The 21,705-nt window shown below is 43.1% G+C and overlaps 1 protein-coding gene across 1 annotated transcript; it reads left to right on the forward strand.

The window, feature by feature from the left end:
* The first annotated feature begins 599 nt into the window (after positions 1–599).
* Positions 600–18,702, forward strand: LOC115457007 (pulmonary surfactant-associated protein C-like). Its single transcript, XM_030186436.1, has 6 exons — positions 600–753; positions 5,036–5,176; positions 10,329–10,463; positions 10,673–10,780; positions 16,050–16,197; positions 18,021–18,702. The coding sequence occupies exons 1-6, from the start codon at positions 712–714 to the stop codon at positions 18,107–18,109; spliced, it is 663 nt and encodes a 220-aa protein (XP_030042296.1). The 5' UTR covers positions 600–711; the 3' UTR covers positions 18,110–18,702.
* Positions 18,703–21,705: the final 3,003 nt, after the last annotated feature.

The following is a 21,705-nucleotide window of genomic DNA, read 5'->3' on the forward strand; positions in this document are numbered from 1 at the left end:
CACTATTTGCAAAGGAATTGTTCCCATAATGACAACATGGCCATAAATTATATGAAAACTTCCAGCTGCACACCCCTAGGATACTGGCATTTTTGTATTTCATGGGGAAACAAGGGAGGAAGAGCATCTCCTAGTAACAATTCAGTTTTGTCCAGCATGATGAGGTCAAGAGACAACAGGATTCTCCATGCCGAAACACTGCTGAAGACATCACAGTTTTGTGTGAAGTTCTAAAGTGTATCACACCACAACTTGCCAGGGATGTGTAACACTTTGAATAAAATGAACCTCTTCGTTCTAATTAATTACTACTCCCCTCCCAATATTATGATTTCAAAATTTTATCCCTCTCGGCTTATGTCTCATAACAACCAGGTGGCAAGGTTCATTAATCAAATGTCCAAATAAGCTGGCTAGGCATATAATTTACAGAAAGCTGGCATAAATTCAAGAAATGCAGTGTACAGAATGTCAATAGCTTTTGTTATATAAATCTTACTTTTATCAGCACTTCTTTAATCAGTCTTATGTTTGAATAAACAGCGAATTACTCAATAAGGATATTTAGTATTGGGATTTTCCTGTTTTGCTCAATTTCCTGATGATGTCTGTATAAATTCAGACTCATCTGAGAGCTTTATTCATCACCGCAGTGAAGCAGCTCCTAAACATTCGGACAGCGAAGACTACAGGAGGAAACCAGCAAAGATCATGGAAACAGGCAGCAAAACTGACTTGGTGGACACTCCCCCCGTAAGATACAGTTTATTTTCTCTTTTTTCAGGTTTCGATATACCTGTAGAAAATTATCTCTGTAAAACTGCTCTTTGCAGATATAAAGTATCTAAAATAAACAATGGTAAGTACTGTAAACAGGAAAATACAGGAGTCTGTATAATTTTTTTCAAAAATAAGGAGGAAAAGACCTCATAAAGACCAAGATCAACACTAATAAGGCTCAAATTTGAACCTAGCCACTTAACAATGTGATCAGGCAAAACATAATCATCGGTCTGAAAAACCTCCAAAAATTATTTGATTGACTTAACAGCATCAAAACTTTAATTCCCAATTATAACGTCTACCGAACAAATAATGTGTCAAAAATTAATAATGAAAAAACAAAAAAAAAAGAAGTGGGAGATGGATTACAGCATTCAGAAACTGGAGGGATATAAACTTGAGTAAAAAACGTTTATTAATAAAAGACTCGACACAAGTGACTTTTATTTCTACAAATACGTTATTTATAACCAAAGGTCTTTATAAAGACCATTTTGCATTTGACCATACCAGGATAATTGATGTTCATGAATCCATCCTTCCATACGGACTCCTGAAGCAGGCCTAACGGCCAAAGCACAACATTGTGTCAAGTCTTTTATTAATCAACGTTGTTTACTCAGGTTTATGTCCCTCCAGTCTCTGATTACTGTGGTCCATCTTTTTTTCATTTTGGACTGCACCGTGGGACCTTTGAGTTCTCCGCGTTTGCGGATTTTCTTTAAAAAAATAATAATAAAACAACACTTAACTTTGGACGCACAGCAGTATGGCTTCACTGTGTGAAGATCTGACAGCACCACTGAATCAGCATATAGTAAAATGTACGGAGAATCCATCATCAGGCGATAATACCTATTATGCTCACTGTGCAACGCCTTGATCTTCTCCTATAGCAGGCTAAGGTCCCAATGGGAACCCGTTTTGCAACGGCTTCTTCTAGAGACCTTGCCAAAGAATAACCTATTTTTAAAAATGTGATAAACAAAACATTGAAAAAATAACCTTTTAAAAGTGTAAGGGCCCATTAATAGAATCTGGAAACGTGCTTGTGCTGTGCTATCAACCAGTTTTGTTTCTAATGGCAAAGAAACTAAAGCTTAGCTCGAGTTATCTGCAGCAGGGCCCATTTCATTCCTATGGGCTCTGCTGCAGATAACTCAAGCTAAGCTTTAGTAAAAGACCCCCTAAACTGGTTGATAGCACAGCACAAGTACGTTTGCAGATTCTCTGTTTTTACGAAGTGTTGCTCAGGTAGTTAAATACTGAGGGGTCCTTTAACTAAGATGCGCTGAAAAAAACGGCCTGTGGTAGTGTAGGTGCGGGTTTTGGGTGCGCAGAATCATTTTTCAGTGCACCTGTACAAAAGGGCCTTTTTAAAAAATTTTGCCGAAAATGGACGTGCGGCAAAATGAAAATTGCTGCGTGTCCATTTTGGGTCTGAGACCTTACCGCCAGCCATTGACCTAGCGGTAAAGACTCATGCGGTAACCAGGTGGTAATGACAAGTGTGCGCCAAATGCCACTTTGGCACGCATCCGATACACGCGGCATAAAATAAAATTTATTTTTCAGCCACGCGTATTGGATGCACGCCAAAAATGAAATTACTGCATGAGCCACATGGTAGCCGTGCAGTAACTCCATTTTGGTGCATGTTGGGCACGTGTAGACGCTTACACAGCTTAGTAAAAGGGGCCATGAATACTGTATTTAACTGCATAAGAGATAGCCGGCCGCATGAATCCGGGTATTCAACGCTGATGGCCAGATATAGCCTGGCATTGACTATTTGGGGATAAATACTCACCACTGCCAGTTGAATATCTACCCCATTATTTCCGATGGAAAAGTTATGCTTGGAGAAAGAAGGGACACCTCTGCATGTAGCTTTTTAAAAAGAAAAAATAATCAGACCAAAATCAAAAGTTTGGATTGTTTACTCCTCAGCAGAGCCATAGCGAGGGGAGCTGACACCCAGGGTGGATCGCCGCTGCGCACCCCCCCCCGGGTGCAGCACGGCGCACCCTCCTCCTGCTGGAGCGCACCCCCCCCTGGAGCGCATACCTCCCCCCTCCGGAGCGCATACCTGCGGCGAGGGACGGGCGGGAGGGCCGATCCGCCCCGACTGCACGTTGCTGGGGTGTGTCGGCTCCGCACTGGTTCACTGCTCTCTCTGTCCCGGAACAGGAAGTAACCTGTTCCGGGGCAGAAAGGGCAGTGCACCAGTGCGGAGCCAACACCCCCCAGCGGCGTGAACCCGGGGCGCACTGCCCCCCCGCCTCCCCCCCTTCCTACGCCACTGCCCCTCAGTTCTTACACTCTTCCAGTTTCTATTACCTCTAGTCACCCTGGGATAACTTCCAAGGTAAGTAAGATATTCTTTATTAACTGAAACCTGTTCGCCTTGGGTCCAGCAGATGTAGTGCTTCTTTTAGCACCGCTGTGAATAATTGGAATGTTCTTCCTCCCCTGACATTCATGCGGAATTTATTTTCCCAAGTTTAAGTCGCTACTCAAAACTCATCTTCTGTATCATGGTATTTGAGGTCAAAGTCTGATTCACATATAGGGTTCAAACAAAAAAAACAGCACCACGGGCCTTTAAAAATGGAACACAGTTCTTTAATGAATGAGCCTTGACAAAAAGACCCGACATGGGCCGTGTTTCGGTGACTAGCACCTGCGTCAGGGGTCACAGTGATGACGTGGAAAACTTGGGGAATAACTCAAATATATTCCTCTACAATATATTATTCCTTACTTCATGTCTCATATAGTAAAAGCTACAAAGCACCAAGGCACTTTCACTTTCTGTATCCAAGTCACATATAGGGTTACCATATGTCTGGATTTTTCCACACATGTCCTCCTTTTCAGAGGACTGTCGAGGTTCTGGATGTTTTTTTTTTTCCAGCTAGCCTGTTTGACTGGGTTTCTAGGGTGGCTGGCTTCTCCACCCCCCCCCCCCCCCCCCCCCCACCAGCCTACTGTAGCGCAGTGGCCTCTTTGGGGCAAGAAAGAACACTCTTTCCTACCCACTGATGCTGACCTCCCCACTACCGCTGCTTCTTCAAAATGGCTGCCAAGACTTCAAGTGGAGGCCTCATGAGAATTCGTGGAAGTCTTGCGAAGTCATCGCTTGAGGTCTCAACAGCCATTTTCAAGAAGCAGTGGGTAGGTCAGCAGCAACTAACAGGAAAAAGTGGAGTTCTTCCTTGCTCCAGAGGCCACTAAACCACCAGGGCTGCAAGGTATGCCTGGGAGGGGACATGAGGGGAGGGAGAGAAGGGGGCAAGCTGCTCATGGATAGGAGGGAAGGTAGAGGAGAGGGGGACATGCTGTACATGAAGGGGAGGGAAGGGAAAGGAAAAAGGGAAAATGCAGCACATGGATAGAAGGGAATGATGAGGAGAAGGGGCAAGCTGCTCATGGATGGGAGGGAAAGGAAAATGGGACATGCTGCTTATGGATGTTTGCTTTTTTGGAAATGTACATTGTCAGGATTGCGGAACCCACTGCCTCTGTGAACTGGACCCAGGACCAACCCCAGACAACGATTGCTGACATACATCTTTTCTTATTTTGTATTTAGACTATGGAAGAAAATGCATTTCTGTTACTTTTACCAGTATTTTCACTGCTTATAGAATCAGGGGTTTCTTGGGGGGGGGGGGGGGGGTCAAGGTGACTGTGTGGCTGGGGTGGGGCCAGGGGTGGGCTGGGGTGGGACGGCATTTTATTTTTTGTGTCCTCTTTTTTGTCTCCACAAATATGGTAACCCTATGTTGGCAGAACTTTCCCTATTGGGTTGAGTGTTAGTTTAATTTCGTCACTATGTCGTGAGTGTGTGTTCTTTCTTTCCTATAGTTGTTTGTAATTTTATGTGATTGTACAGTGCTTTGACCTGGTTTGTAAAGGTGGTATATCAAAACCCAATGAACCATAAACCTGAAAGTGAAGCTCCTCATACTGTCTCCTACAATGCAAAGCCACATACATCCCACTGCAACCTGAAGACCTGGGAGTATAAAAAGCAGGATTACACCAAAATATTGCAGTCTTCCTCCCATGACTATGATCAAGCCTGCATTTCTGATGGCATGTTTGTGAGCCCTGAGGCATACAAAAATACAGGGGGAAATAACTGGTCCTGAATGTAACTCGCCCTGAGCTAGAACTGAAAAAGACAGTAGCCAAATCTTAAGAAATACATGAATTAATTATTGTGCCTTCCGTACCTTCCCCTCAGGTTTATTCCTTCAGCCCAAAAACCTGGTCTGACAGAAAGAGGAAGACAGTGATTGTTTCCATTGTAGTGGTCCTGCTGGCCCTGATGACCGTTGCTGCCATTCTGATTGGCATCAAATTGACTCAGGATCACACCGAGAAGGTGAGGAGGTTTGCTTATTTAAGATTAGGCATTTAATTATATGAACTATTCAGTCCTAGGAATATGGCAAATGCAACTCGCTGGGGTCCAGTATTAAAAATCTCTCTTAAGTCCCCTTTTATCTTGCTATGAAATATCTTGCGGTTAGGAGGTCATGCAAGAAGGGTTACAATACTTTTGCAGAGCGTGGGTTTACATGTAAATGGCCCTCTGCTTGCAAGCAGTAATTTTTTTAAAAAGCTGCAACTTACACGTTTCTATCAATGGCCTGCCCAGTTTTGAAGGGGGCGTGTCTGTGCATGGTTTAGGCAGGCCTGAAATGTCAATTTCAATGTAGTGTTCTTAACCGCTATTTCCCCTTGATAGAGTTCAATGCAGTTTACAAGAGCTGAAAAAATTCAGCTGGAAAATTACAGCAATAACAATTCACTAAGGACCTCTTTTACAAAGCTGTGTTAGCGATTCCTGTGTTGTAAATGAGAGGAAGCCCGTTCAGTTCCTATGGGTTTCCTTTCATTTGCCGTGCGGGAATCGCTAGCGCAGCTTTGTAAAAGAAGCCCTAAATATGTAAAATACAATATAACTTAAAAATAAACTCAACAACAATCGATTATCTAGCTACATGCATACTTTTAAAAATGTGCCTGGTTACATTGTCTGTAGAGGGCTGTCTGAGGAAATTCAGCAGCACTTAACTGGATAGAGCCGCTGAATATTTCCTCTAACCACTTAAGGTGAAACCAGATATGCTGTATGAGGTCCAGGGGTGCAGTCAGCACTTATGCACTTAAGTTCCAATGTTCAGCACTTAAGTGCATAGGGTAACCAGGCAAATCAGACTGCACAAAACACAGTTCTATCTTTGTCTGCTTTCACTTATCTGATTAAGGACTGAATATTGGCCTTACCCAGATAAATGCCGGTTGTCTGCACTGGTATTCAATGTCAGTGCTCAGACATGGCCTAACATTGACTATTTGGGCATAAAGCCAGCCAGTACCACTGAGAGGGGGGACGGGGGGGGGGGGGGCAAAATTCCTCAGGCCTGGCCTCTAAGGGGGGCCTGGCACCGGCGCCAGGGTCTCTCTCTCTCTCCTGCTTCTGAAGAAAACTCCGGTGCCGGGCCCCATTTGGAGGCTGTGGAGGAGCGGACACAGCAGGGCTTCGGGCTTGGCCTCTGGTTTGGCTGGCGGGGGTCTTCCCCAGGCCCCACCAGCAGAAGAGGTCTTCCTCCATTGCTGCTCTTCACTCTGCCACATTGCCTGCCAAGTGGCTGCTTTTCTCCTCAGGCCGCGCATGCTCAGTTTTGAAACTGAGCATGTGCAATGTGAGAGAAAAAGCAGCCACAGGGGCAGGGCAGGCAATTGCGGTGGAGTGAAGAACAGCGATGGAGGAAGACCTCTTCTGCTGGTGGGGCCTCGGGATCCCCACCAGTCTAGGTATTTGTAGTTGCGGTGGAGGGGGGCAGTAGCGGCAGTGATCTTGGGGGGCAGCAGTGGTGATGATTCTGGGGGGGGTGGGCGATGATCCTGGGGGTGCGGGGGTGGCGGTGGTCATGCCCTGGGCTTGGCAGCTAAAACACTCACCACCATCGCCTGAATATTTACCTAGGCACAAGGAACAACTATAGAGCTGGTGTAAATGCTAACACCGAGATTCAGGAGATACGTCTGTAACTTAAAGTATTACAGAAGTTAGACATTTTAAGCAAGTGCCCGCTTTGCGGAAGGGCTCAATTGCACAACAATTGGTGTAAATGGAAAACTTTTCATTAGATATTTTATCATTCTGCTTTCTTTTGCTTTGGTTTCATAATGTTTCCACCTATATCATTCATGCGTTTTTTTTGTAGTTAGTTTTCAGCAGTCTATAGACCACATGACTTTAAACAAATAAGGCATCCATGTAAAGTAATGTGGATTTTCATCAAACTAAATCATATATAACTTTAAGGGGTTAATGTTATAAAGCTTTTTTTCCACGTGTAAAGCATGTTTCACATGTATGAACAAACACTTACATAACTGCATGGTCAAATACACGTATATTAGTATGGGTGTTGACAAGATGGCACATATTTGGGTATTTCTGGGAACACAGTTTGGGAGGAGTGGGGAACAGATATGATGCGCATGTTTATTTTATAAACCACACGAGTTCATACATAGAGTACTCAACCCCTTTCCAGAGCATGGGCAAATTTCTGGGAGACAATTAGGGCTAAATTCTAGAAATGGAGCCGTATCTCAAAAAAGATATAGCGGAATTAGAAAAGGTTCAAAGAAGAGCGACTAAAATGATAAAGGGGATGGAACTCTTCTCGTATGAGGAAAAGTTGAAGAGGTCAGGGCTCTTCAGGTTGGAAAACAGATGAGGGGAGATATGAGTAAGGTGATTAAATTTGCAGATGACACGAAACTATTCAAAGTTGTCAAAATGCATGCGGATTGTGAAAAATTGCAGGAAGACCTTAGGAAACTGGAAGACTGGGCAAATGGCAAATGAAATTTAATGTCGCTCTTCTTTGAACCTTTTCTAATTCTGCATTTTTTGAGATATGGCGACCAGAATTGAATGCAGTACGCAAGGTGAGGTCACACCATTGAGCGATACAGAGGCATTATAATATTTTTAGCCTTATTTTGCATCCTTCTCCTAGCATACCTAGCATCCTGTTTTGCTTTTTTGGCCGCCACTGTACACTAGGCAGAAGATTTCAGTGTATTGTCTACAATGACACCTAGGTCTTTTTCTTGAGTGCTATCTCCTAAAGGTGCCCGCACGCTGACGCCACCACAAGGGTCCTTTTACCGCCGATTGGTAAAAGGACTCCTGTGTGCACTAGGCAGAATTCTACAGGGTAGTGCCTAAGTGCTATAGCACCTAACTGCCGGGGGGGGGGGGGGGTCATACATGTGGGTGGGCCATGGATGTGTCTCCCAGTTACACACGTCACTTGGAGCACTTAGGCACACCAACTTAACCCTGCCATTGACATGACACCTAAACATGGGCACATCAGTGCTGAATTACACTAGCATTTGTACTGCTATGGATTTACAGCCTGTCTTACTGACACAGACTACTCAATAATTACCGTGGATTCTTTTGGATTCATATTAGATAAATGAAACCTTTATTAGAGGTGCTAAAATCTACAATGATTAAGATATATACAATGGTTAGCTATATACACACAATGATTAGCTATATAAACAATCATTACATCACTGGTCTCTACGTCTAAGCAATGCTAAGAGTTCTTAGACCAGGAAAAGAAGCAATAATACACTATACATACAATCATCACTGGTCCTTACATCATCCAGGCTCTTATCATCAGCTGGGGGGGCCTGTTACAGTGAAAGCCAGGAGCTTTTTAGACCAGGAACAAGTCCTCTGCGCAGTACGTACGTTACTCACAGATGAGCTCCCGATTTCACTGAAAGAAACTCCCCTTTTTATTAGGCTCAGAACTGATGTTCAGAGCTACTACTACTACTACTACTATTTAGCATTTCTATAGCGCTACAAGGCATACGCAGCGCTGCACAAACATAGAAGAAAGACAGTCCCTGCTCAAAGAGCTTACAATCTAATAGAGCTAAGGAGCTAAGGAAAATTACAGAATGTTTCTCTGTTTAGGTAAAGAAGCCATACTGTGGGAACGTGGTCACATGTTTTCCAAGTCCAGGTGGCCAAGCTGAACGTCCAAAAACTAGAACCATCCTCCCCTTTGGATACCAAATTAATTCTTATCTTCCAACTTGTTTTTGTACTTACAAGGAAAGTTACTCTCGGTCAAAGACAGAAGATTTCAGAGTTCATTATCGATCAAAGCAGGGTTGAAAAGCAATCCTTTACATCTTCCATTATAGTATTCTATAATGGAATCTTGGCAACAAGATGCCATTATAGAATTGGTGCTAAGCACTCGGCATTGGGGTGCCTAGACTGAGGTGCCAATTTATAGAATTGCCATGTTAGTCTTTAGCAGGACATCAATTTAGTATGGAAATCCATTAGGTTGATTTGCAATCGTAACATCCCAGACATTACTGGTGCAGTACAGTCTTGCTTGTCTGACGTAAATGGGACTGAGCTGTTGTCGGGTAAGTGAAAAGTCGGATAATACAGAAAACAATGGTAACCCCTTAAAAAATGCACGGAAAACATACTTTATGCATAAAGAACAGGTGCAGAGTATCTATATTTAAAATACTGTATTGAGTATTAACACTAATCGGCAGTGCGTGAAGCTGGAAAACAGGAAGAGAACCTTTGCACTTCTTAATGGCAGCATGATGACATCACCAGAGGGGTCTGTTGGATAAGCCAGATGGTCGGATTAACAAAGGTCGCTTAATCGAGATTGTACTGTATCTTTTATTGTAGATCTACAATGAACCAAATTTTGGTAATCGTGGCATAGAAGTAACCATATTGATTTTACTATATGTTATGGTATTTCAGAGTTTCCATCGTGAAATGCAGAACTGTCTTCACTGGTACAGGATCTGCATATGTCTGTTTTCCAGGTTCTTCTGTGCTGGCTTTAAACCATCTTGTACTTAGTCCGTTCTCCTCTGCTGCAGTTAACAGTTTTTTGTCTTTAGGTTTAAGTTTATTTATTTATTTATTTGTAGCATTTGTATCCCTCATTTTCCCACCAATTTGCAGGCTCAATGTGGCTTACATTTGCCGTAATGGCGATTGCCATTTCCGGTTAACAGAATTACAAATGGCATTGCATTAATGTGCGTACATACATGGTAAAGAAGAATACATAATGGCATTGCATATAGGTTCCTGAGCGATAGATTGGATTGTAACATATGTTAAGTCATCAATTATAGAAAAATCGTTTTCGACATAAGGATTAAAGTGGTATTGCGATAAGGTACGTACATACATAGTAGAGAATACATAATGGCATTGCATATAAGTTCCTGAGTAATAGATTGTATTGTAACATATGTTAGGTAGGTCATCAGTTATAGAGAAATCATTTTTGACATAAGGTTTAAAGTGGTAGTGCTTGTTCATTCATAGCAATGAGGTTAATCGGTCTATTATGTCTATTAGGTCAGCATCATTAGATTGTTTTTTCCTACCTCAATTTATATGTTACTTGCATGCACTTAATTTCTAGATTTTCCAAATCACGCACAATGAGAATGGCAAAGAAACCCAAGAGACAACCACTATCAACAAGAAGGGTGGTGTGGCGACCTTCTATGTGAATGAAGACAACACCTCCGCTACTGTGGTGTACGATTACACAAATGTGAGTCATGGCTTGCTGCCACCTTTCAGTGAGTGTTCTGCAACCAGTGCTGACGAAAACAGAGAGCTGTAGCACAGCGCTGCATATTAGTTCTCATCAGAGACTTTTACAGAGGCACTGCCACCTTCTTTTTACTGCTGTCTGTCTTCTCCCTCTCTACCTAACCATCCAGCTGGTATTTGCCAACATCCTTCTTTCCTTTCTTCCAGGGTGTGATCGGTATCAAGGGCGACCCTTCTACCTGCTATGTTACTAAGATGGATAAGAACAAGGTGCCCAGCCTGGATTCTATCAGCAAGAAATACCAGGCACTGCAGGTGAGATGTACTGTGCATTTCCCTAGAACGTAATATTGCAAAGGATTTAGATAGGTCTTTTTTTTTTTTAATGGAACGAATCCCTGAACAGTTTATGGATGACAAACATCTATAAATAAAAATATGCTCATGGGAGATGTTTGGGACTCAGTAACCATTATATAAAAACAACTGTATTGTGGGCTATGGAGGGAACAAGTTCACATTCATTAACCCAAAGTGAGCTCAGTTTTTGCATTAAAATAAAGAGTGTTTTTCTTTCTGCCATGGATAGGGTGTTCTAGAAGTTTGCCCGGCTCCACGACAGAAAGCAGTTGGCGCCGGCCAAAATCGTCTTTCGATTATACCGATTTGGCCGGGTTCAGGAGATCGCTGGCCATATCCCGATTTGTGTCGGAAGATGGCCGGCGATCTGTTTCGAAAATAAGCTGGATTATCTCTCAGATTCTATATAGCACGCTTAGAGATCCGTGCCGAAATCCCAGCAGATTCTATAATACTGTGCATAACTTAATTGGCTTAACAACCTAATCAGCACTGATATCAGCACTTAAAATCAATAATGAGCACTAATTGGCACTGATTAGAATTTACGCCCACGACTCACTAAGCATATTCCATAATGCAATGCTCTAGCAGTCACAGTGCTGGATCACACTGAAATACGCACATCTAGTAGTGTTATAGAAATGATAAGTAGTAGTAGTAAATACCTAGTGCCCTGTTTACTAAGGCATGCTAGCATTTTTAGCGCATGCTAACAAATTTGCATGCTCTAATGCTAGAGACACCCATATATTCCTATGGGTGTCTCTAGTGTTAGCGCATGCTAAAAACTTTAGCACGCCTACAGCATGGCTTAGTAAACAGGGCCCCTAGTGTGAAACATCCTCAGTGTGATCCATCACTGTGACTGCTAGAGCAGATATGTGATCCTTTTGTGCTTCATGTATGCGAAGTCATTAGGAGGAGATTCTATATATGGCACCTAAAAAATCGGCACTGAAATCAATGCCGACTAAGTATTTTCTACAATCGGCGCCTAGATTTAGGCGTGGTATATAGAATACACTTAGTTGATATCAGCCTGGGCCCCCGTAGATTTGGCCCTGGATCCCCCTGTTGACAACCCTCTCAACCCCTCCTCCCGCCGTCAACCTGCCGTTGCCGTCTGCTACCTTTGCTGGCGGGGGACCCCAACCCCCACCAGCCGAAGTCTTCTTCCTTCGTTTTGTTTCTGAGTCTGACGTCCTGCATGTACAACGTGCAGGATGTCAGACTCACAGAAACAGAACGAAGCCCTGCAGATCACAAGGCTTCGCTCTGTTTCTGTGAGTCTGACGTCCTGCACGTTGTACGTGCAAGACATCAGACTCTCAGAAACAGAACGAAGGAAGAAGAGGACCTTGGCTGGCGGGGGTTGGGGTCCCCCACCAGCAAAGGTAGCAGACGGCGATGGCGACGGTGGGCGGGCGGGGGTCGAGAGGGTCGTCGGCAGGGGGGGGTCAAAGTTGGTGGTGGTGGTGCTGGCGGCAGTGGGGGGTGTTGACAATTGCAGGGGGTGTTGGCAATGGTGGCAGGGGGGGTTGGCAGCACCGAGGGGGGCTAAAATGTGCCCCCTCACTTCGGGCTCTGGACCCCCACTGCCGAAGTCTGGCTACGCCCCTGGTTGATATATCAGCGTCTAAAACTATGTGTATCCATTTACGCCAACGAAAGCCTGGCGTAAATCCCTGCGCATAGATTTAGGCGTACTTGGCCATATTCTGTAATTATACACGTAAATTTCACCACGCCCACGAAACACCCATTTTCCTCACTCATAACCATTCCCCTTTTTACCTGCGCATTGCAGATCCGTGGTCCTTTTGTGCTTCATGTATACAAAGTCATATAGGGGTCCTTTTATTAAGGTGCGCTGTAAAATGGCCTATGGTAGTGTAGATGCATGTTTTGGGTGTGTGCAGAATTATTTTTTAGCGCACCTACAAAAAAATGCCTTTTTAACATTTTTGCCGAAAATGGACATGCGGCAAAATGAAAAATTTAGACGTCCTTGCAAAATGGCAAAATCCAGGGGCGGGGAAACCCATATTTTCGAGACAAGATGGACGTCCATCTTTTGTTTCAAAAATACCATCAGAGACTTCCAAATCCTTAAATTTAAACATCCCTAGATTTGGTCGTCCCTAGACATGGACTTTCTGACTTTCGGCGATTTTCGAAACCAAAATGTTTATGTCAAAAATGTCCAAATGCAAGCCATTTAGTCGTGGGAGGAGCCAGCATTTGTAGTGCACTGGTCCTCCTGACATGCCAGGACACCAACCGGGCAGCCTAGGTGGCACTGTAGTGGACTTCATAAATTGCTCCCAGGAATATAGCTCCCTTACCCTGTGTGCTGAGCCCCCCAAACCCCACTACCTACAACTGTACACCACTACCATAGCCCTTACGGGTGAAGGGGGCACCTATATATGGGTACAGTGGGTTTGTGGTGGGTTTTGGAGAGTTTGCTGTTCCCTCCACAAATGTAACAGGTAGGGGGGGTATGGGCCTGGGTCCGCCTGTCTGAAGTGCACTGCAGTACCCACTAAAACTGCTCCAGTAACCTGCATGTGCTGTCATGGACCTGAGTATGACATCTGAGGCTGGCATGTTTTTGAGGGTGGGAGGGGAGTTAGTGACCACCGGGGGAGTAATGGCAGGTCACCCCCGATTCTCTCCGGTGGTCATCTGGTCATTTCAGGCACCTTTTTGTGCCCTATTTGTAAGAAAAATAGGTCCGGGTGAAAACGTCCAAGTGTTCGTCAGGGATGTCCTTGCTTTATGGCAAAAACACCATTTTAGTAGCCAGTCTCTGGACCGACTCCACACCGTTTCTATCTTTTCGAAGGTCTCCAGAATTGTACACAGTATTCCAAATGGGCACTCACCAGAGACTTATACAGAGGCACTATGCACCGGGATTTACGCCACTTTTTTTGGTGTAAATGGATGCACGTACTTTTAGGCCCTGAGATATCAACTAAGCATATTCTATACACCGTGCCTAAATCTAGGCGCTGCTCATAGAATATGAATTGGCACTGATTGCTGTGCCAATTATTTAGGTGCCGTATATAGAATCTCCTCCATGATGTCTAATCATGTGCCTTTATAGAATTGTTGTAGGATGATAATGACTGTGGAGCTTAATTAGCAAAATCTTGGAGGAGAAGCTGATGGGTTAGGAACCAGAACATTGGGGGGGGGGGGGGGGGGGGAGGGGATGTAAGGCTAAAGGTTTATCTAGGGCACCCAATATACTTCCACTGACCCTGATAACATAGTACTATAGTAGATGACAGCAGATAAAGACCTGCACGGTCCATCCAGCCTGCCCAGCTAGATAAACTCACATCATAAGGTATATGTATACTATATACATATACTTGATCATGATTTGTCCTCGCCATTTTCAGGGAACAGACCGTAGAAGTTTGCCCAGCACTGGCCTTGTTCTCCAGTTACTGAAGCTGAATCTGCCAGCCATGATCAGGGCACAGACTGTAGAAGTCTGCCCAGCACTGGCTTTGCTTTCCATGGGAATTGAATGGGCTTCTTCACATTCAGCACGCGGCTGGTCGATGGCGCCGCTTTGTAAAAGGATCATTTGTAATTTTTCAATTTGTATTTTGTATTTCTTATCTTTTCATTCGGTTTCATTTTTTAGGGATGCCTTTTTATTAAAATTTGCAATTGTGATTAATCACGTGATGAAAGGTATGTTGTTTATTTATTTTCCCACTGCTGCTTACTGTGTCTCTGGGCAGTGGAAGTTTAAGTGACTTGCCCAGGGTCACACGGAGCTGCGGTGGGAAAAATAAATAAATAACATACCTATTTTTAATTGAGATGCAGCCCTAAATTATTTATACAATCTATTAATTGTTTATTCTGTATGCTTTAATGACTTTATCATCACTAATTTATATTGTTGTCCCATTTGTATCTGTGAGTGTCTTTTTTTTTCTCACTCATGTCATCTCTTCGTTCCCAGAGACCAGTACTCTTGGACTAAAACCTCTACCTATTCCCCCCTTTCCTTTGTTTTTACCTGCTATCTTTTGGGTCCTCGTGGACATTGAGTCTATTTCTTATGTAACAGTTTTCGAAGGTTCCAAAACTTTTTCGGTTTGTGGCACCCCCCCTCCCCCCCGGGCCATTGGGTCTCTGCAGCACCCTTTCCCTGCAGCCCTCTTCTCTCACACCAGCACACCTCTGCCTCCCTGCAGCCCCCTCCTCTCTCACCAGCACACCTTTGCCTACCTGCAGCCCCTTCCTCTCACACCAGCACACCTCTGCCTTCCCTAAATCCAGCATGGTTCGCTTTCTTCCTTCCTGCAGGTCCAAGATCACTGCCGCTTCCTTCTCTTTCCCCTGCCGCCGCTGCAGTGCTTACAGCTTACATTTTCAGACCATCCGCAATTCACACAGGACTTCATACTGACTGATGCAGACATCAGGAGTGTAGCCAGCTGGCAAATTTAGGGTGGGCCCGAAAACTCATCTCTTCCCTGCCCTTTTCCCTCTCTAAGTTCCCCCAACTGTTTCCTACCATACATATACCTCATTATATCACAATATCATTTTGTATTCATTCATACTATGTATTTGTTCAAATCGTAATCGGCTAACACCATTAATGGTTATATGTAAGCCACATTGAGCCTGCAAAAGGTGGGAAAATGTGGGATACAAATGTAACAAATAATAATTACTGGTATTGCCATCTAATTACCGCTAAGCTTGTTTGGTTCCATGCATTCTGTACAGGATTCCTTTGTGTTTATCCCACGCATTTTTTAATTCTGTTACTGTTTTCATCTCCAACACCTGCAGTGGGAGGGCATTCTAGGTATCTATCACCTGTTCCGTGAAAAAAATGCTTCCTGATATTATTCCTGAGTTGGCCCCCTGCCACCTCAATTCATGTCCTCTAGTTCTACCACCTTCCCGTTTCTGAAAAATGTTTGTAAGCTAATACCTTTCAAATATTTGAATGTCTGTATAGCAAAGGTTTTATTCTAAATATTCATTTCTTTCACACATAATCAGTGACAGCAAAATTAGTTTTATTCTCATTAATCTCAAGTAGCTAAGGATTTTATGTAAAATTTTTCTAGCAGTAATGCAAGTGAAGCAAACCCTGCCATTCATAAGAAATGTTGGAAGAACTGTTTTCTCATGTTCTTCTCTTTGCTATTCCTCCCTTCTGTGTATTCAGGCTTCCGTCAGTGGCAGCAACTCAGTACAAAAACAGGATGCCTATTTCACTGCTCAGAAGGAGCCAGTGGCAGATCGTTCCATGCTAGGAACCACCATTAATGTCCTCTGCAGCAATAACCCCATCTACTGGACGCAAGAAACCTCAGGTAACTTACTGAGTCTCAATATCTTGAAGTATAACCTTGGCAAACCAGAACACACCTGAAGTCTCTTTCTTTTCTGAAGTTTCTTTATTGAATAATACAGATAATTTACTCACAGTCAGATGTTCAGAAGTGTTGCCCCAGGGCACAGAGACTCCGTAATTCTGAGCGCTGTATCAGTGGTTGGAGGTAGAAATCTGAGGAGAGGCAGCTTTATTGCAGAGGTGAGAGAATAGTTAAGCAGGCAGGCGTAGCTCAGAGCTGGGTGACTGGAGAGTGCAATATCTCATCAGGAAGATATATTCAAGGTAAAAAACCAAGTTCATTCCAGGGAGTTTTAGCAGGACAAGTGCTGTCTGAAGCAAGATAGAGAATGCCTCATGGCGAGGGGGAGGGAGAGGCTAAGAAGGGCTCACACAGGCCCAGGGAGGAGGGGGTAAATAGACCAATGGGGATAGAGCCTGTCATCGGGTAGCAAGGGGTGGTCCTAGAGGACAGCCTTCGATTGGAGAGAAAGGTCGTACCTGGCTGACCTCTCAGGACAGAGATAGTAAGAATGACCAGGAAATGATAGCAGGTAGACAAAGGAGCCAAGCTTGGCTGAGAAATAGAGGAGGTCTGGGCAGCTGCACAAACCAATGGTAACAGTTCTTATACAGACAGAAAAGTGTGGCTGCATTGCCTGTGAACTACATTACGCACAATGCGTTGCTCATGTATCTTTACAGTGGGAACTGCAGCAATGAAGATCCTTAGAAGTGAGAATGACAGTAAAGGCATTAAACACATTTTAAGGTCACTTTGAGGCATATTTTCAAAGCACTTAGCCTCCCAAAGTTCCATAGAAACCTATGGAACTTAGCCTCCCAAAGTGCTTTGAAAATATGCCTCTTTATAAACTAGTGCAAGGCTGTCAGAGGACAGAACATAAATACTTTGAAAATTGTCTGCAGGTAATGTTTTCCTTGGGTTCTTTCCTGTGCCTTTTCAGCAGGTACCTTTTGCTTAAGGTAACTGTGCAGTTTTGAAAATACAAAATTCCAGGCATCATATTAAATAATCCCCACCCTAACTCTGCCTCCAATAATGCCTCTGCTGAATGTGCAATAAAGTACATGCACAGTGGAGTAACATGTCTACTTTATTTAGGGGTCCTTTTACTAAGGTGCGCTGGAAAATGGCCTGCGGTAGTGTAGGCATGTGTTTTGGGGGTGCACAGATCCATTTTTCAGCACACCTGCAAAAAATGCCTTTTTAAAATTTTTGCAGAAAATGGATGTGTGGCAAAATAGAAATTGGCACGCATCCATTTTGGGTCTGAGACCTTACTGCCAGCCATTGACTTAGCGGTAAGGTCTCACACGTTAACCGGGCGGTAATAACCTACACACGCCAAATGCCACTTGGCGCGCATAGCGGACGCATGCCAGAAAATAAAAATTATTTTTGAGACACGCATATCAGATGTGTGCCAAAAATGAAATTGCCGCAATAGCCACGCGGTAGCCGGGCAGTAACTCCAAACAGGCACGTGTTGGATGCGCATAGATGCTTAAGTGGCTTAGCAAAAGGGCCCCTTATTTATTACTTAGATAGGGTGGGCAGTTTTCAGATAACCTTTTTGCCTCTGGACATACCAATGATTTTTACACTTACCCTTCCTCTGACCCATTTTAAGTCACAAATTCAGTAGATCAGACATTTACACAATTAAAGTTCATTACAGTAAACAAACAGCAGTGTGTGGATTTGCTGAGTAGTCATTATAGGAAAATTATGTGCTGATTAAAGTCGTCTAATAATGGTTTTCATCTGCTTTCTTGCAGGTGATACGAAGAGTGCTGCACGCCGTGCCTGCCTACGCATTCGAGTGTGCAACCGTTACTACTGTTATGTTTTTCTGCGCTGCTTTTAATATCTCAGAGCAAGAGGTTTGAAGGGAGGCGTGAACTTCCAATAGATAAGAATGATTTATTCTTGTTCAAATTCTTTAGAAAGAATATTTGCAAGCAGCAGCCATATGCCTACTTTTCAAATCCTGTCTCCTGATCATATGCAATAAGGGTGATGTTTGCTTTCTCACTATTATAAGTGATGCCGCACTTTATTAATCAAACAGAACTCTCCTTCTGGCATATGCCCCTAACATCTGGCACACCTGCAAATCACGGGCTCGGATCTCTTTATGATTGACTTTGCCACTCTTCCACAGAGGGACCAAATGAAACGCAATGACAAGAAGGACACAACAGTCATTTAATCTATGTAGACATAAGTGTATTTTAATAGTTGAGAAAGAGCAGACCTAAGGAAATATTAAGTATGCCAAAAGGCAACTAAAATGACCTCTTACTATAACTCTTCTGCACTTCGGATAAAAGCAAGAGACAGAATTCAGCTGAATCAGCAAACAGGTGCAATCATCACACTGTGAGAGTATTTTCGTACGAAGGAGAACAGTTTGGAGTGGAATTTCTCTCTATTATTAAATTCATTATTCAGACATAAGTAATCAACTTTTATCTTTCTTTGTATGCGTGGTCTTATGATGTTTATCATTGTTGGTGCAAGCGTATTTGTAAATGTCAAATAAAGAATTTATTAAGCTTTTTTGCATTTAACTTTTCATTGTGGTCACAGTCACTACATATGTACATTGAGGGCCCGATATTGAGCTGGCCCTCAGTGGCTTTACTTCTCAATTACTGGAGTTTGCATCTAAGCATAGCTAAGTTTGTTTAGTTCCATTCTTTCCATACAGGATTCCTTTGTGTTTATCCCACACATTTTTAAATTTAGAAACAAGACAGCAGATAAAGGCCATATGACCCATCCAGTCTGCCCATCCTCTGTAACCCCTAATTCTTCCTGTTCCTAAGCGATCCCACATGCTTATCCCATGCCTTTTAAAATTCTGGAACAGTCCTCGACTCCACCACCTCCACCGGGAGGCCATTCCACACCTCCACCACCCTTTCTGTGAAATAATACTTCCTTAGATTAATCCTAAGCCTATTCCTCTTAACTTTGTCATATGCCCCCTCATTCCAGAGCTCTCCTTCATTTGAAAAAGGTTCTCTTCCTGTACATAAATGCCCTTGAGATATATAAATGTTTCTATCATGTCTCCTCTCTCCCTTCTCTCTTCCAACGTATACATGTTGAGGTTCATAAGCCTCTCCCTATAATTTTTGCATTCAAGATCGCTTACTAATTTTTTAGCCGCCCTCTGGACCGACTTCATCCTGTTTATATCTTTGGTTACTGTTTTTATCTACACCACCTCTAGATGGAGGGCATTACAGGTATCCACCACCCTCTCTGTGAAAAAATACTTCCTGATGTTATTCCTGAGTCAGCCCCCCTGCAACTTAAATTAATGTCCTCTAGTTCTACCGCCTTCCTGTCTCTGGAAAAGGGTTGTTTTAAATATTTGAATATTTGTATCATATCATCTCTGTCTCTCCTTTCCCCCAGGATATACATCTTAAGGTTGTCAAGTCTCTCCTCATATGTCTTGCAGTACAAACCCCATAACATTTTCATAACTTTTTTCAGAACCAGTTCAAGTCTTTTTTGTTCTTAGCAAGATACAACCTTCAAAACTCAACACAATACTCTAAGTGGGGCCTCACCAATGACTTGTACAGGGGCATTAACACATCCTTTCTTCTGCTGGTTATGCCCCTCTCTATGCAGGCTAGCATCCTTCTGACTGTGGCCACCGCCTTGTCGCATTATTTTGTCACCTTGAGATCCTCAGACACCATCACCCCAAGGTCCCTCTCCTGAGCTGTGCTTATCAATCTCTCACCTCCTATCTCGTACATCTCCTTTGGATTTCTGCACCCCAAGTGCATCACTCTGAAGTTCTTTGCTTTAAATTTTAAGTGACCATTCTTATAATTTTTGGAGCGCTGCATATGCCTTGTAGCGCTATAGAAATGATAAATAGTAGTCATAGTAGTAGATCTCTTCTAATGTCTCTGGGGTATCCAATGTGTTGTTGATCTTTGTATCATCTATAAAAAGACAAACTTTGGACAAGATGGCGGCCTGAAGGGAGTACAGCGAGTTGCTCCTGGACTCATGCTGACTCCTTTTTCCTTTTTGGATTATATTACTCTGCCGATCTTATGCCTAAAAGGCGAGGCAAACAGCGTGCAAGCCCCGTTGAACCTGTTTTGCCGGCAATTGGACCCATGGATCGCTTCGCTGTTCCAGGGATTTTGGGATGCTCTGAGTCTTCGCTGCGAGGGGAGGCGGCGCAAGGTGAACTGCTCCCCCTGCCTGAAGTAGATACATCTCTCAGTCCCGAGACTAGAGATCCACCGCGAATGCTTGCAATCGAGCAAGGGTTGAGAGAGTAGGGGCATACATGCTCCACAGGGGCGGAGATAGCCCCTGCAATGGGGTCAGACCCAAGCAATGGATTGCAGAGCACTTCCCGAATTTGGTTGTGCCACAGCATAGCGTCGGCGTTTCTGGTGAGACTACTGCAGAAAAGGAGTTGGCACTCTCTGGAGATTCTTTGCCTGAAGTAACCTCACTGAGTAAGTCTTTTCTTCCAAATAAACCTTCAACCATAACACTAGACACTATATGGGAAGCTCTTCTGGGCTTAGAGACATCATTTCCCCCAAAACTTAATATCTGTTTTGCAACAAGTTCAATCTCCCCTTGAAAGAATATCTATAATGGAAAAGAAAGTCACAATATTTGAAGGGAAAATTGAAACTAATAGCAAAGACATAAAACAATGTCAACAAATTCAAACAAACATCATTAAAGAAAACATGTGGTTGCAAAATAAAATAGAAAGCTTAGAGAACCAACAGAGATCAAAAACATTACGATTAATAAATTTTCCAAAACAGGTGTCGGTTGCACCTCTAATTACCTTTAAAAGGTATATATTTGAAATATTGAAAATTCCAGAGCAAGCTTGTCCTCCGGTATCAAAAATATATTATTTACAACCTTATAAGAAAAAAAGGACGGATCAACCTATTTCTGAAGAGGCTGATGTTGTTTTTGAGACTTTAAACCTCACGCAAACTATTGAAGATGATAATTTGGGTTTACAACCAGCAACATTAATTGTGACTTTCGTACTACAACCGGATAGAGACTGGATATTAAAACTGTTCTTCCGTCATAGGAAGGAAAGTTTTTTGAACTATAAGATAAAAATTTTTCCTGATATATCTCGTGTAATCCAGAAGAAGCGCCAAAGTTTCCTTAAACTTCGCCCCCCTGTTCTTCAGGTGGGAGGCCTTTTATGGTTGAATTTTCCATGCAAATGTATAGTGAAATTAAATTCAGTGAAATCTGTTTTCTTTGATCCATTACATTTAAGTTCTTTTCTGGAATCTAGGACAGTAATAACTCCTTCTCCAATTCCAGAAACGGTAATGTCATCTACACCATAGTCTGTTATTTGATTTTCCCATGTGAACTTCCCTTCAAGTCTCTAACAGTAGATTAGTTAAAGAAAATTATCCTGAGTAT

This window comes from Microcaecilia unicolor, chromosome 1 (genome assembly GCF_901765095.1).
Source record: "Microcaecilia unicolor chromosome 1, aMicUni1.1, whole genome shotgun sequence".
Taxonomy (NCBI): Eukaryota; Metazoa; Chordata; class Amphibia; order Gymnophiona; family Siphonopidae; genus Microcaecilia; species Microcaecilia unicolor.